Here is a 15888-nt window from a genome sequence, read left to right on the forward strand (position 1 = left end):
GCCACGCATCCCAATTAAGCGCTGTACACCGAGTCCTTTTAAAGTCGGCTTTACGACCATTATAGGAAGACCTTCCCAGAGCCTGACTTCAGCATTACAAAACTGCACCATTACAAAGGTTTCGTGATTCCCACCCGATGGCTCCGCAAAGCAGCACTACTGAGCCTAAAGTGGGTGTCATTCCCCTCTAGGCTCTCCCCCCTCCCTACCCATAATCCATGGTATCAGGAGTGTGTAATAGGAAGTTCGACTCTGAACAAGACAAGCATTATTACTCTTTACCGGCCAGACAAAACGCCGTCTATACCGCGACAGTTACCAGAACGCCTCAAAACCGGAACAAAATTTTGTGGGCTCTACGCGCCGAAGTGCGCCGTGGGCACCGATGTGCGCCGTGGTGGAGGAATACTAATTCATTTACACCACCTCCGGATCTTTAACGTGCGCCGATATCACGACACACGGACGTATTCGTTATTCGTTCCCATCGGAAAAACGGCAAAAAAAGGGGGGTGGGTGGGGTGGAAGAAAGAAGGTGGCTATCCTAATTCGAGGATTCCACTAGCCTCCAACGCCGCTGTGGCTCTCTCTACCAGCCATCGCTGGAAGGCAGGGTCATTGCTGCGCAGGGTGGCCTCCCACTGCTCCCTAGCCTAGACGTGTTTGTGAGTGGGTGCATATAGTTGGTGTGTACTGGCATGCCCATACCGTGTGGTAAGCCTCCGCCTCCTCCCGGCAGTGCGGGCAAAAAGGAGAATATAGCGTGGGGTACCAGGAGTGTAGTTTTAACCAGTGTGGGTAGTGTGTCTGTCTGAAATTTCCTGAGAGTGTGCTGTACTTCTTCAGTGAGGCTTTTTTTCCGGTGATGGCTAGGTTCTTCTGTTGAGTCTCAATATGCTTAAGTATTTGGTGAAGGCCACAGTCACCATGTCGAAGAACGGGGATTGGTACAAGGGGGCCGGGATAAGAATACCTCGGGCTGTGGAATCGGCGGCCTCGTTCCCCTTTTTGACCCGTACGGCGTCCACATGATAAGCACCTATTCCGGTTGGCGTTTACAAAGAATTTGGTGGGTGAGTTTGAAGACATTGTCCCGTATAAAGTGTCTGCAGGCCTTTTGCGAATAAGTTTAAATTATTGCCCTGGGGTTGGAAGCGATTGCCAGGGCGATGACTACCTCTTCCCCCTGGGTGGCAATTTTCGTCTTTAAATTAAGGTAGCCGAGTTTACAACTCTTCCATCAGATGGTGTAACTGCCGCTACCATCTTTCCCTTTTGAGGTCCGGTAGCGTCCACGTACAGGGTGTTCCGGTTGCTGTCCCATAATTCCAGCAACCGGAACACTGTCCCACGGTTACAGCGGTAGTTCAGTGGTAAGGCGTTGTGCTGCTGGATACGAGGACGCGGGTTCGATTCCCGGCCGTCGCGGCCGCTTTTCTGGTGGAGGCGAAAAGCAAAAACGGCCGTGTGTACGAGATTTCGGGGCGCGTTAAAGATCCCCAGAGGGTCAAAATTAATCCGGAGTCCTCCACTGCGGCGCTCCTCATCGCCTGTGACGCGTCGGTGCGTTAAACCCCATAATCAATCAATCCATAGTCGCCCCAGGGACTCGACCGGAGCTAATCTCCTCTCGGCATTATGTAGGGGGTGCATATTTATAGGTATCCTACTCTGTAATTTTCGCTCTCATGCCTGGGCTAACATCTTCTAGAGGCTCTGGCTGAACGCCGACCATGGTGAGACCTAGCCGCACCAATAGCCACTTTCGATTGGTTGTTTGGTTTAGCCGCTGAGTTTGAGCTCTCTTCTGGTCTCCCCACAGCTTCTCCATTGTGCTTTATACCCAGAGCTCCAAAAGTCTGACTGTGGATGTCGAGTTCGGAATCTCCAGGGCTGTCTCGTACGACGCCATAGTTGAAACAAGCTTACTACGGCCGTGTTGCAATTATGAGTAATGCTCCGCTATAAGTGACGCTATTGCCTCGTGTGTATTATTACTATTATTATATTATTATTACTCAGGATCATCTGTGCCACAGTGGCACGTTGATTGCGTGCATGAGACTAATTCAACCGAATGGGTCAACCTGAAGCACGAACCACTACTCATATGCTTTCCCGAAAACCGCGCTCTCTCGAAATTTCATGAAATACGTGACGCAGGTAGCGTGAGCGAGGTATCAAGCGTTTCGTCACCACGTAATGGGGCACCCGATAAATGGTGCTCTTTTTTGCATAGAAAGTAAAAGTGTCAAATTGCAACAGTGCAGCTCAGTATATACGGATGATCTCAGGGTCGATTTTGCGTCGTGGACGTTCCATTTCTTCAATGCGGTTTCCTATTTTTCTTGCCGTGGCACTGCACTTAAACATATTCGGAGGAAAACAATAGTTTAACGATTTATGTCCTGCAGCTGCGGACAGTGCTAGCCTGCACGTCGCAAAATTTCTTAGTGGAGGAAGCATCGTCCGCAATATTCTATAAGCGCAGCGCAAACATTTCACAGGATCTCAGAGTTAAAACGTGATGTCCTTGAAAAAAAGCTCAAATATCCTGTACAGCTTGAATAAAAGCTGACAAATTTCTGTACACGCCATTCGGGGATTAAGCTATCCCACACACTGGCAGTACATCTCGGGGTATTGTCGGGCTCTGAAAAAAAAAAAAAAAAAAAAAAAACACAAGGCAAACCGTACGCTGTTGCGTACGTAGGAGCCAAAATTTCTATACTGTTGCTTCGTGGTGACACGCGCTCAGACTCGACATCCTAAGAGGGTTGGTTATCTTCTAGGTCAAGACTCAGTGTCTCGAGTTCTACTTCATTGGAACCAGTGCGACGAGACGCGCCGGAAAGTATTTGGTTTCGACTGTTTGCTGTCTTCAGCTCCGCGGTTTCTGTGCTTGCCGCAGATAGGGCCTGTCGAAGCAGATAGCAGTGGGGTCCTTTTGCCAACTCCGCAGTTAAAAGTTTTTGAGGCCACTCGCAGAACAGACATCGAAGCAGCAGTCTGAGGGGCGAACTTGTCTCAGCTTTTCGATCTTGGCCACTGAGAAGCCCGAACCTCAAGGTAAGCAACTTTCTGCTCCCTTGCTTTGAACTATTCAAGTTTCGTCTACGTTTTTCTAAAAACATTCTCTGGGAGACGCGACGTTATAGTCAAAGAACTGGGCTAAGTTCCTCAGAGAATTACAATAAAGAGGTCTCACTCTGCCTAGAAAATGGATCTTTCTCAATGCCCGCTAAATGTAATACTGCTACTGCACTGAAAGGACTAATTATTGTTGTCGTTATGCCTTTTTGTAAGGCGCATGTACTCTTAAAAAAGGTGGTAGCATTTACTAAAAGAACACTAACCAGTTACTTGTCACAGCATCCACTAGACACTCAATGTAGCACTAGCAAGTTTATTAACTGAAACATGTCGTAAGCACGACTACCTTCAGCACGAATGTCCTAGTGAATAACACTCTCCTTAGCTACATGCTTTTACCAACTGGTCATGCATAACCTAGTAAAAAGTGCGACCCTAACCTCGTGTGCGCACACTAAACTGCTTTGCACTTTTTTTGGCCGAAAATGGTATAAAAATCTTGTCCCATGGCACACACCCTTAAAAGGAGTTTTAACAAAAAAGAAAGGGGTGTAAGCAGGAAGAAAGGTTGCACTTGTGAACACTCTAAAATAATGGTGTGGGCAGCGCAGCTACGGGTGACAGTGTGGATCGACTGAGAGCGCAGCACGACATAGAGACACAATCAACACCCACATATTGCACTCAGACAACAGATATATTGTGCAAGAAAACCAGCAGGATGCACGGAGGGAGCGAATATAACTTCGTTAACTTGCAAATAGATCTGCTCCTCTTGCTTTCATAGCCAGCTGCCGAAAGTACACTGATGCAGTCGGTGGGCTTGGCTTGTCGCAAACATCAAATATTTTAGCGAAAATTTTGAAATTATGCCCTTTAATGTCAGCATATACAAGTCAGCATGCGGATTCGCAAAATATTTTTGATCGTGAGGTGGAGTGGCAAACTTTGTGAAGTTACCTTCAATAAGTCGTAGAATTTTGTTGCTATCAATGAAGGTTAGTATCAAACAAGCAGCAGTATATTTATGTTCACGGTTTAGACTAGTAACGATAGCATTTAGGGCCCACACTTATGGGTAGAACGTATGTACCGTTCTTGGGGGTACTAAAGTTCGTAAGGAGTTAGCAAATACAGCCGTTACTACCCTTTTACTAGCTTTTTTGTTAAGAGTGTATATATACTAAGGTCGGTGTTCTGGCCTGCATATCGGCCAAGAACAGGAAAGTGGGCCGGGCAGGAAATGCTAATGCAGATAAGCCCAGCTGGTTCATCTAAAAATGCACATTTAAAGAATACACATTGCCCCATAGCTGGTTATGATGTCGCCACCGTGTCTGACCTTCTGACCAGTACCTCCTCGCCGCGTCCGGTAGTACGGCTGGCACGCAGCCCGGGAAGAGTTCTTGGAGACTGCAATTTTCATCGTCGGCGGCCTTGCTTTTCTTTGTCTTACGCCTAGTTGTGAACTCCCTTTATCTCTCTCTCCCCGTTCTCTTGGCTTTTCTTTTCGTCTCACAAGTAGTTCTCTGTGTCTGGTCTTGTGTGTGGCAGAAAACGGTGCTGCTTCAGGATCCTTTGTAAAAAGCGTTGTTCTTGCTTTCTCTGGTTTAGAAAGAACGACCCGAAAATGCACCGCTACTGTCTCGTCGCCGTCGCTGTGCTCAGCTGTGGTAAGTAGTTGAAGAACCTTTGTCCCTGGATTTCAGTGATCTCAAAAAAAAAAGTGCATGGCGCCTCTCACCTGCGCCTTATCGTGGTGCTTATCACGGCACCACATCAGCATATCGACGGCACAACACATGCGGGACGAATGGTTATAAGCTGGATTCACACCAAAGAACCATAGCCATTGTTTTTTACATTTTAATAGACGGGCGTCAACTTCTGGGGCATGTCTGCGGGGAAACCGGTCAAGTGCGTTTGGTCGCTGTGGGTAAATTCTGACCATGCGTGTGAAAAAAAAAAGTACAAAGTAGAGTTCTAATACGTATTACATGTTCTTTAAATATCATCGTTAACATTTTGTGAGCCAGATGCATTGATTGCTAAATAGAAATACGCACGTCCGAAGTGAAAGTGTGCAAGGTCCTTTGCAGCGCAAGGGTCCATGTAGCTGGACCAGGAGAAAATAAACATGGACATTGCCGCCGACGGCGTGGTCTCGTCATGGCATCACGAAACAACCCACGTCTAAGGAGTGGTCAGAAACACAATTGCGGAGCTTCGTGGTTGCGTAAAGACCCATTGACGAAAGCGAAGGAACGGCTTGGGTCAGTGCCTGTCACAAGAGCGTCCTTCTGCCAACACGCAGGTGGTCTACAAGGTACAATATCGCAAGGTGTCCAGAGTACCGTCAAGCTGGACCCCGTCGCGTGGCCATCCCTACCAACGCGCGGCAGCGGTGCCCAAACCGCACTGCAAGCACCGGGTCAGACCACCACGTCTGATCGTCCGATCAAAGCTGACAACTCAGTGGGGTGTCGCAGCACAGTTGTTCTTTACAGCGTAACACGCTCCCCTCATGCCAAGCCTCCGGGTGGCGGTTCTTCATTAACAACAACAACAAAAAGCATCCGTTGCACCAACTCAAATGATTCACGTCGAATGTCGCAGCAAGTTCTCGCTATGCAGCTCATATAATTTTAGGTGCTTTCTAACAAACCTGCTTGTTAGCGCCTCTAAAGTGCACTGACTGCACGTTCTTGGCGTTGTTGGCTCCTCTTCCCCACGTTGGTTGCCCAAGAGCTCCTCTTCGCTATTTGCTTTTTCCTCGTACTCCTATACGTTAGGCAGCGGCATGATTATCGCGCTGATAACCCTCTAGAAGTAGTCAAGGTGAATGTCTACAATAGGCCCGTTTAAAAACATGCGCAAACGCTATTTGCTTGGGAGAGGGGGCTTTATAATTGTTGACATCCTTTACAGTGTTTAAGGTAAAGAGAAATCAGAATGCAAATGTATTCGTCAGCATTAAAGCGTCCCGTCAGGAACAGGTCTTTGTTCAGACCTTAGAATATGTCTGTTCTAGGCACTCTGTCGGTTTCAATCATAAAATTAACGACGAGCACGGAACAAGACACCTGTTGAGGACTCAAAATTGCCGTGTCCGCACTGAAGGAGACGCTTTTGTAACTTCTTCATTTGTTTTTTTTCTTTTACTTGCAGTGTCAGCAGGCACCATACAAGACGCCAACCGCTACATGGATCTTGTTCTCAATGAATATCTGCCACCACTAGTCAGGGGAACGCCTGCGCTATTCCCTGAGGTCCGGATCCCGGACTTCAGCTTCAAGGCTAGTCGCTTTATCCCATTTGGCTTGAGGCATTCTGTGCCTTATAAAACGTAGCTGTCTTAGAGTACGAGCCTCCACTATCTGCAAACATAGTGGGTTGCGGCACGAGTGCGTGTTTTAAATTAGGCGGCCAGACAAGAGGCTATTACAGCAACACAGCAGCCCTATATAAACCTGCTGTGTTTAAACTGTAAACCGGCATGATAAATCTTGAGACAGACGTGTGTAAGGTTAAAAAATAATGAATAAATGAGAAAGGGGTCAATTATCATTTTATTCTGTGCGCACCCGGTCATGGGTACGTTTGCTGGATGTAGCATAATCGCGTATACTATATCCACATGCCTGGTCCTAGCCTTGACCAGACTCGCGGTGATGTACGCTGAGATCATGCTGAGATCTTGTATACATCGAATCAAAACCTTCTTCTGCGTTATTGAGGTCAAACGGGGTAACTGGGTGACTTGGCTGTTAGCGCACGTTATTGAGGACTCGTGCTGCCTGTCGGAAACACCCCGATTGAGCTGTTATATTGTGACCGAAAACAGGGAGTGGAATTGAGGTGCAGCATAAGGACCCGCAGAATCCCCGACCTCAAGGCAACTGGTAATGATGGCGCATTTGATTGGCGTTAGCGGCCTACATAAAAAAATGTAGGAACTCTAGAGTGGGCATTGTCTTTCCAGTTGCTCATTTTCGCACTTACACCTCGACGTGTGCTTGCCTTGGAGGCCGTAGGCCTTAGGGCCTGAAGCATTTGATAAGGGACCCTTTCTTAAAAAAGGCACTAAGGCAGTTTATCAATTACCCCCGTTATGGTCCATGTATATCCATGGAGAGCATCGTATCACGAGTTACGGACCGGACGGACGGACAGATTTCTGGGGAGAGTCGCCAAAGAATGCTTACGCACTACAGAAAAATTACGCGACGATTGAGCGATGTGATGGCGCAGCAGCCACGGTGATAACAAGGGAAATAACGTGTCAAAGCGGCCGCCTGCTCAGGAGCATTGGTAGGACGACCCATTGGCGGATGTAAACACATGCTGCACCACGCTCCTAGCATGACTCCTCTGCGCCGGCAGGGAAGATATCACTTCAGGGGGTCACCCGAATCGCCCTTTTCCCTCTCCTTGTGAATGGTTCTCGTCTCTCGCCTCGTGAGCCTATAGAAGGTGATACCTTCGAAAAATATAGCGCCGATAAGCACAACAAAGGAAAGGGGAGACTGAATTCGCCCAACTACCTACCGTACTGCCATAAGGTAATACTGCTATAGTACTGGTAGTACTATAAGGTAGTACTGCATACCGTACTGCTATTTCGGGGTGAAGTAGGAGAAATGGAAGGTCGCTGCTGCTGGCTTTGTTACGAAGTAGTCGTTGCCGCAATGCGCTTTCTCGCGGAACGACATATTCGTGACTGACACCCTCTTAACGTCGGAGCTGCAGCTGCGCTTGTTATGGACTCCGCGGCTGAGAATCGAGCCCGTGACATCATGCATGTGACCTCATAGTGGGTGGCATTCGGTCTAATGACCGAGGCCTAGAGCCCAAAACTTTGATAGGGAGCCTGAGGAAGGAGAGAAAAAAGACTATTTTGCCAGCAAAATTTCGCACGTCGCCTGAAGTGATTCCAGCAATGAAAATAACCCGCGATATGTTAACGTAGTTTCAACCGACGTAGCTGAAGAAACGCAACAATGATGACTGGAGATAAAACACATCAAGCAAAACTGTGTCTTAAGATTTTTTCCCCCTGCATGTGTAACTCAGATCCTGAAGACGGGGATTACCAACAGAGACCTGAAGGCCAACATTACCGATGGCGGCATTCATGGCTTCGACTTAGGCATACAGCGCCAGGGTGACTGCGAACACCCAGTTCTCCTGGACGGCAACACCACCGTCAAGTGTGTGCTCAACATGACCGGCATCGGCGCCACATTCACCGCTACGGTATGAATACTCAGGCGTCCGTGCTCGGGCGCAATCAAGGCAATTTTTGGCGGGAAATGGGGGAGATTAAGTCTATTCTCTGAATGCAGCGCCCGTGCACATGACTATGAGTGCGGAGAAGTCAGTGCTCGTGCGACCTGGTAGTCTTTTCAATCGCTGCAAATCGCCAATGTTGGTGTGCTTAACGCCTACGGTTTAGGGTTCTTTTTTTTTAAATACCTCACGGACGGAATTCTGGGTTTTGCCCATTTACATTTCATGTCCGTTTCGAAGTGTCCGTTTCAAGAGAGAGAGAGAGAGAGAGAGAGAGAGAGAGAGAGAGAGAGAGAGAGAGAGAGAGAGAGAGAATTAGCGCATTTATGGTCTTCTTGTAGGAGTGGTTCCCTCTTCACCTCCCTGATTTCATGACTGAGAGCAGACGACACGCTTCTGACGCCAGTCAAATAATGGGGTTCGTTGGTTTCTGTGCAATGGTACTGGATGAAGGCGTCGCCATTGCAGCTATCGTCACGTCTTAACACTGACGCGAAATGACCATTTTGAAGTCGTATAACTCAGCCCCAGAAACGATCTTTTGTTTCTCTGTTAATGCGAATTTATTCAGTTATTGAAACCTGCAGGTCTGGCTGGGGACTTCCGCCGGAAGAGCATATATTTCGCCGTCCGCTCAGCGGTATTCTACTGCTGTAGTATTTGTTTGCAGCATCCTATTGCAGTGCTCATACCGTGGCGCCTAACTGCCCCCTTTTTCTTCTTTGCTTTCCCAGACTAAGGGAGACAATCTTGCGGGCACGATCAAGACGATCTGGGTCAACGTCACGCTGAAGCGCGAGGCCAAGATCAAGGTGGGAGTGACGGCACACATAGGGAAGACCCCCGCGCTGAACACCTTCATCATGGAGGACGTCAAGCTCAAGACCAAGTACGACAGCCACCTGAGCTTGAATGACGAACGTGAAGACCAATTCGAAGACCACATTGAGGAGGAAGTGAAGGACACTCTGCTCGCCACCGTATACAACGTTTACAAAGTGCTTTTAGAAAGGGCCATCCAGCTGGGCGCCCGGGATTTTCCAGTTGTCTGAAAAAGTGCGCCCTCGTTAGAACTATCTTCGAGAAAACGTCACGTGCAGTCATCGTTCAAGCTCGTTACTTTTGTTGTGAATATGAACAAAGAATAAGAATAAACCGAATGTTTTAATGTAATGGTGTGAGGTGTTGGTTCAAGCCTTTCTTTAGAGCTGACTACAGGTCGATCGCCGCAGTGGATGGTCATAACTCAATGAAAAAGTTTTCTTTTTGGTCGGATATCATATGCTGCATTCTAAAAAAAAAAAAAAAAAACCTTCAGTGAAATAGCAAGACGCCACTCTTACAATGTTCAGAAGTGTCATCACTTCAGAAAGTAAGGATTTATGAGGTGCAGTTTAAATTGTGAAAGGGATTCCGATGTGTTTAAGTGTGATGATACGGTTTAAAATTTTCCTGATTTACGCCATCTTAGATCCTAACATTTTGAAAACGAAAATAAAAAACACCCATTTTTTTGTGAGTGATGTTTTGTTAGTTTTGTTACTGGTCGCGAATCACGTATTTTGTGTGCGATTTTCATTAAAGAACACCATCCCTGACATTGAAAGGTGACCAGACGTCACCCTTGATTTATGCCCAAGAGCTTGTTACACTGGTAGCGAGGCCTTGCTTTGGAGTGGAAGTATTTTTACCAGGAATAAAGTTCTGCCCTAACAGTTGAAGAACAAGGTAAGCAACTTGAATGTTTCCATGCAGACATGAAACACTTGTTCACGGCGCACGCTTTCTGCTAAGCATCCGCAACAGCTGACCTGACTAAACTAATCGTAGCCAAACCATTTCCCTCAGTCAAACTTAGTGCATAATGATGTTGCAGGCTCCTAGCCGCAGATGATCTAAGGAAGGGAGGCGCCATTTTCCGTTCTAGGAAGCGTCGTGACTACCGTTGCCGAGTATATAGTGCGACCCCCAACATGTCACCATGGGCTCGTCCCTGGAGCTTTCATCGTGCGGTAGTTGTAATAACCACATCAGACCAGACGTGCTGCCAGTGCCGAAAATATACGAAAGCCCCTATATGGAAGGAATCTTGAATCGCACCACTGACATGCTACTTAGAGCTTCATAATATGCCAGTGCTTTCATTAAAGATTGTAGGTCAAATCACTGTCTTCGCAGTACATACTGTACCACTTGATGCAGTGTATCAGCACAAAAATGAAGCGGTAGATGTATGAGGTTGGGGGAGGAGGAGGGGGAATCCCCTTTTGAACTAGTTCTGCTAAATCTGGAGATCATGCCACTCCTGCCCCGCGGCGTCGTAAGAGAACACGCTCCCACTGTCTTAATAGGCCAGAAACCTGTCACTGCACAAAGGTATGGCATGGCCTACCTTACGTAACCTCTTTTATTTTTTGTTTCGCGTCAGCTTTTCGTACCATGGAATATCTTCTTTTTTATAGGGGTTGCCCGACATATTCACAGAGGGAATTGGCCAACCGTAATCACGCTGTTCGTTGGTAAAAACAAGAATTTTCGCCATCACTGCTTGATACGGGCAGGACACGGTAGCTAAATGTGCCCTGTGGGTGAATATTCGCCATGTTCGTACTCATATGCGCTCTCTTCCCCTCTCGGTCCATCTACCCTAACGCATACTTTCTAAGCCAAAATTCGGTTTTGTTGTAGTTTCTTGTTTTGCTGACTGCTGCAGTACCATACCTTGTCTTCTTTTTTAGCACAGATTAATCACATTACGCCCACAATCGCTCTCTAGGTCCATCATCATCATCATCATCATCGCCGTCGTTGTCACCGTCGTCACTACCCCACAACCTACAGCATACTCTACAAGAGCCATAAAAACATCACTGCAGGCATAATACCCATCTGACCCAAACATCTCATTCCAAGAGAGCTAAACCGCAAACACAACATGGCATGTTTCACTGCGCACGAAGCCCTAGAAAAAAAAAAAAAGAAAAAGAAAACGAGAGCGATAACTCGCTTGCGAGGAGCCTCGCTTACCAGCCGTATACGAAGATCACTCCTACGCCCTTCCACCATACGAATCCTACGGAGAACTTCTTGAAAGGAAAATACTTGAAAGAAGAGCGCTGCAACACCTAACATGGGACTAAACATCCACGAAGCACGAACACTGAGAAGAATACAAACACATTACCGAACAAATCCAGGCTGGCGCTTATATTCCCCGACAGATTTAGTGAGGGCTGTTCTAGATGTAATGAAAAAGCCTCCCTCTTCTACACTGTACGGAACTGCCGAGTTATAGCTGGCAGACCGAGAACAATACCACATCTCATTCACTAGAAACATGGGGGGCAACCCTAGCCAGCGAGGCCTTGGAAGACACGCGCAAGCTGATATACAGGGCCTGGGCCGGGGAACAAGGTCCTGGGGCCCCGGAACAAGGACTCCACCCACGTTTCTCCCTTTAATCCCCTCCCAACTTCGAGTTTTACTGAACTGAACAGAGCCTATCCATGCTATATATATGCTGCACGACCAAGCTTCTCCCATAGACTATCGCTGCTATCATGCGCGATCCGAACCCACTCTTCTGTTAGGCTGTTTAGATCGGCGCGTAAAATAAATAAAATAGGCTGTTTAGATCGGCGCGTAAACACGCAAGCGTCAGCATGAAAGTAAAGTTTTTCAGGCTTTGCGTAAGTGCTGCCAAAAATTCGTAGCCCGTGTCTGTAGAGGCGCTCTCCGTTGTTGGTATTTGATTCCGGCCTCACATACATACATGCCTACATGCATACGGGCATGCAATTCGATATATGTATGAGAGTACACGCGCACACACGCACAAAACAACACCGCATTCCCACGATCTCGCGGCTGAATTTTCGATTCAAGCGCTACTTCTGGGGGCTGCCTTGGCATCCCTCCCGAATCAGTGTACAGCCGAAGCAGATTGGTTCCACTCAGAATGAAACTTTATTGAACACAACGGTGGGAACACGTCCCTCACTCTTGGATCCCTCACTCTTTGCCACCTCCCCCCCCCTCACTGTCTTGCCCGCCAGTTCACGGTGCGACGAAATGCCCAGCCGTCACACTACACTTGTCGCACTTCTTTGCGGCGCAGGTCGCACTTTTTAAAGCTGCATGTACGAAGATTGCAGCGCTGCGCGTCCTTCTCTTTGCGTGTACAGCCGCGCCTCCGACGTCCACATTTTGGACCACCCACCAAGACGGGATCCATTGGACGAGAGGGGACAACGGCCCTTCTGGCTCTTTCCCCTTCTCCCAAGGGACTCACGGGCGCTCCTTGCGTGCGGACTTCGCCGACCCACTAGAACATTCTTTAGGATCGGGCTTGGGTGCTGACTTGGGTAGGCTAGCTGCGTTAGCCGTAGCCGCCAGCACAGATGTCGAGGCAGCTGGCCGATTCGCAGGCTGCTCGTCAGAGTCAGCGGTAGACGACGACGACGACTTTACAGCGTTGCTGTGAACCATGTAAACGTGTCTCTCGAACAGCTTGTAGAGGTTGAACGTTGCCGTGCACACCGTGCACTTGTAAGAGAGGTGGGCCGGCTTCAACACCGCCTTGTGCGTGTGGCTCATGTGGGCGACCAGCTTGTTGGCGTAGGTGCGGCCACACAGGGGACAGCGGCCAGCGTCCTTGCCCGAGTTGGCGAGTTCCTGCATGTTGGCAGTGACTAGGCCATGGGAACCCAGCAGGTGACGCTCCAACCCTTGGTCCGTGTAGAAGCGCCGCTGGCACTTCTGGCAGTTCAGTGGAGGCCGCGAGGCCAGCATCCTGGTGTGGATCTTCACCTTGTGGATCCACTGCATGTGCGTGCGGAACTGCTCCATGTCCTTGATGCTGCAGTCGCAAATCTCGCAGCTTATCAGGGATGCTCCCGAACCACCCGACTCGACGATCGCCAGCACTCGCGGCCGCTGGCCCGCTGCACTTTGCGGTGGACCCTGGGGGCGTGCTGGAGCCCGCTGCTGGTTCGAGCTTCCATCGCTAGAATATGTTGGGCCACGAGCCAGGGTGATAGCCAGCTGGGATCCTGTGTTGAGCAGGGGTAGGGGTATAACTTCTGAAGTCCCACGGACGACTTGAAACTCCTGGTTGGATGTAGAGGCTAGCTGGATTAGGGCAAGCCTTGGGCCACCACGTTCGCTGTTTTGATTTAGAGAGGTGGGGGACGTCAGCAGCTGGAAGAGAGACGGCGCCACGCCATGTTGTCCCGGCTGGGGAATGGGTCTGCTCCTGCTCAGAGCAGCGTACGTGCGCTTTGGAGTGGTTTTAGCTTTGGTTTCAGAACTTTTGGTCAGCGCCAAGAATTTTTCGTGAGCTTTAATGTCCTCTATAGTGACAGGCTTGGCTGTAACTCCTGGGAGCGGGTATTCGCCGTAATGCTTCTGGTTTACGTTGTTGTTGAAGTACTTCTGGCAATGCCGCACGTGACCTGTGGCTTTGACCTTGAGGTTGGTCTCAAAAGGGCATATCGGACATTCATACACCTGCGGTGGAGGCTCCATGATCGGCAGTTTGTTGTGGATGGCCTCCATATGGAACACGATAGCCTTAGCATCCCGCGTGGCAAAGTTGCAGAAAGAGCACTGAAGTTCTCGACGAGAGGTGAAATGCGGTGTGAGTCGGTGACCGTCCAGAACAAGGCTCGATTCAGTCTTGAAATCGCACAGTTTGCAGGATTTCATTTTGAAGACAAACGGGGTATTCGCAGTTTTAGCTTGCTGGTAGGCCTCCGTCAGTTTGCGATGCTCCTCTGCCATCTCCTGTGTCCCCACATTGGCCTTCTTCATTTCTCTTTCTTTATGGCGTACGAGGTCTCGCTTGACCACTTCAAATGCTCGGCTCAGCCCGATTCCTATGAGGAACTCACCAGCCGTGCTTCGAAAGAAACCAGCTAGGTCGCGGCTCTTTTTCGACGGCGGCTGTTTTTTTCCCGTTTCCTTCTTAGCCGCGCCGTTCTCCGCCAAAAACTGATGTGGTTTCGTTTTAAGTAATGGTGTCACCTGAGATGGAGCTTCTAGCAAACTTTCAAACTCTTCCATGCAAAGACCACCAGTCTGAAAAGGTACCGGTACGTACTCACTGATCTTCACATGGCGGCGAAGAAACTTTGGAAGCCCCGGCTTAGCGGCTCCTTCTTCACCCTCCTCTTCATCCTCGCTCTCCTCTTCCATCTCCTTCTCCTCTGGTTCTTTCGCTGCAAGCTGTTGGGCAGTGTTAACAATGGCCGAGTTGGTATCTTCTGATGACGCAGAATTCCCCTCGAGGACACCGTTGCGATCTGCCTCAGGGCTGGTAGTATCCATGTCGTCGTGGTCGTCTGGCTGGGATGTGAGGCCGCCACCCTCCTTCAACTTGGAGATCGGCGTTGCAGCGTCCATCCTCTCGGCACTGCCCCGTCCGGCCTCTCCTCGACCCTCAGCGGAGCTAGGCATTGACTCGGTAGTGCTCCCCGCTTAAGTGGACGCCATTCTTGTAGCAAGAGCCTGGTCTTCCACAAAATCTCCGCGCAGCAGCGCAGAACGCAGTTCGTCGTACGCGGTGGCGTGGGCCCACACGAACAAGCCAAATGTAGCAGGGCAAACGCAGCAAACGCGTTCCAGTAGTTCCAACGTGTCCTAAGGCTTCTTTGGAACGCTGCTATATGCGACTTGAAGAGGCTACATGGCAGGCGATGATGATATTTATTGACTCCCCTATGTATCTGCGTGGTTGCAAGTGCCCTCTCGCGAGGGGGGTACAGCCTAAGACTTACGTAGCTGCTTTTAGGCGGAGGCGGCGAAAGCGCTTAATGTCACGTGGCCTAACGGTCAGCAGTGCCTACACGTGCTGTGCTGTGGCAGTGTTAAAAGCACGCGGCCGCTACGCCTACACGACTCTCGCACCTGTCATCACGTGAGGGATTTCCCATAGCTTACGAAATAGACAGGCCGATGGAATTAATGATTAGTTCTCTTCCTGCCTTGGTTCAGACGTTATTTTGCAGAAAATTGAAATTTCAGCCGCATTAAAAATAAAAATACAAGTAGTTTTAAAAACCAGAGAAGGGAAGTAACGATGACGAAAACGGAAACCGAAGGGGGAAAAGCGGGTCGTTAAAATGAATAAAAAGGGCCGACAAGCCTTTCTTTTTTTTATTCCCCGCACCCCTCTATTTTTTTCTGTTCTCTTAATCATGATCTCGCTGTTGGAGTCCTTAGCTTTATTTTTTTCAGCTCGGTGCCCATTTCTTCGCCGGTCCCGATGAGTGGGTGCCCGGCACCACCATCGTATACAATCCGGAAACACTCGTATAGGGAACTAGAATGGGGTGCACTCTGTGCCTTTCCAGTAATTCTTGGACTTAAGACGATAAACTCAATCATCATCATCATCACTGGGAGCTGATAACGTGATTATGTGGACGTCACCGCTATTTTAACACCGACATTCGAAAGCTTCTTAACAGCAGCTTCGATGTTAAAAAGTCAGCCAAAATTTACGCG

General features: G+C 48.9%; 2 protein-coding genes across 3 annotated transcripts; one reads left to right on the forward strand and one right to left on the reverse strand.

Annotated features, from left to right (window-relative positions):
* Positions 1–2913: 2913 nt before the first annotated feature.
* LOC144170152 (salivary anticoagulant protein P23-like) lies at positions 2914–9555 on the forward strand. 2 transcript variants are annotated; one of them, XM_077699755.1, is made up of 6 exons: positions 2930–3069; positions 4708–4766; positions 5408–5524; positions 6262–6389; positions 8167–8349; positions 9117–9555. In XM_077699755.1, the coding sequence occupies exons 2-6, from the start codon at positions 4724–4726 to the stop codon at positions 9432–9434; spliced, it is 789 nt and encodes a 262-aa protein (XP_077555881.1). In that variant the 5' UTR covers positions 2930–3069; positions 4708–4723; the 3' UTR covers positions 9435–9555. The 2 variants fall into 2 exon arrangements, with proteins under 2 accessions (XP_077555882.1, XP_077555881.1); XM_077699756.1 differs by lacking the exon at positions 5408–5524 and having other exon boundaries at positions 2914–3069.
* Positions 9556–12438: 2883 nt separating this feature from the next.
* On the reverse strand, positions 12439–15020 carry LOC144167700 (MOG interacting and ectopic P-granules protein 1-like). The gene has a single exon (XM_077696882.1). The coding sequence runs from the start codon at positions 14836–14838 to the stop codon at positions 12670–12672; it is 2169 nt and encodes a 722-aa protein (XP_077553008.1). The 5' UTR covers positions 14839–15020; the 3' UTR covers positions 12439–12669.
* Between the last annotated feature and the right edge of the window lie 868 nt (positions 15021–15888).

Source organism: Haemaphysalis longicornis, unplaced genomic scaffold (genome assembly GCF_048455015.1).
Source record: "Haemaphysalis longicornis isolate Haplotype H1 unplaced genomic scaffold, Haemaphysalis longicornis Haplotype H1 scaffold_2, whole genome shotgun sequence".
Lineage (NCBI taxonomy): Eukaryota > Metazoa > Arthropoda > Arachnida > Ixodida > Ixodidae > Haemaphysalis > Haemaphysalis longicornis.

Coding starts and splice junctions, on each gene's coding strand:
- LOC144170152 (XM_077699755.1), top strand. CDS start 4,724: ATGCACCGCTACTGTCTCGTCGCCGTCGCTGTGCTCAGCTGTG. Junction 4,767..5,407: donor CGTCGCTGTGCTCAGCTGTG/GTAAGTAGTTGA, acceptor GCCAACACGCAG/GTGGTCTACAAGGTACAATA. Junction 5,525..6,261: donor AACCGCACTGCAAGCACCGG/GTCAGACCACCA, acceptor TTTTACTTGCAG/TGTCAGCAGGCACCATACAA.
- LOC144167700 (XM_077696882.1), bottom strand. CDS start 14,838: ATGCCTAGCTCCGCTGAGGGTCGAGGAGAGGCCGGACGGGGCAGTGCC.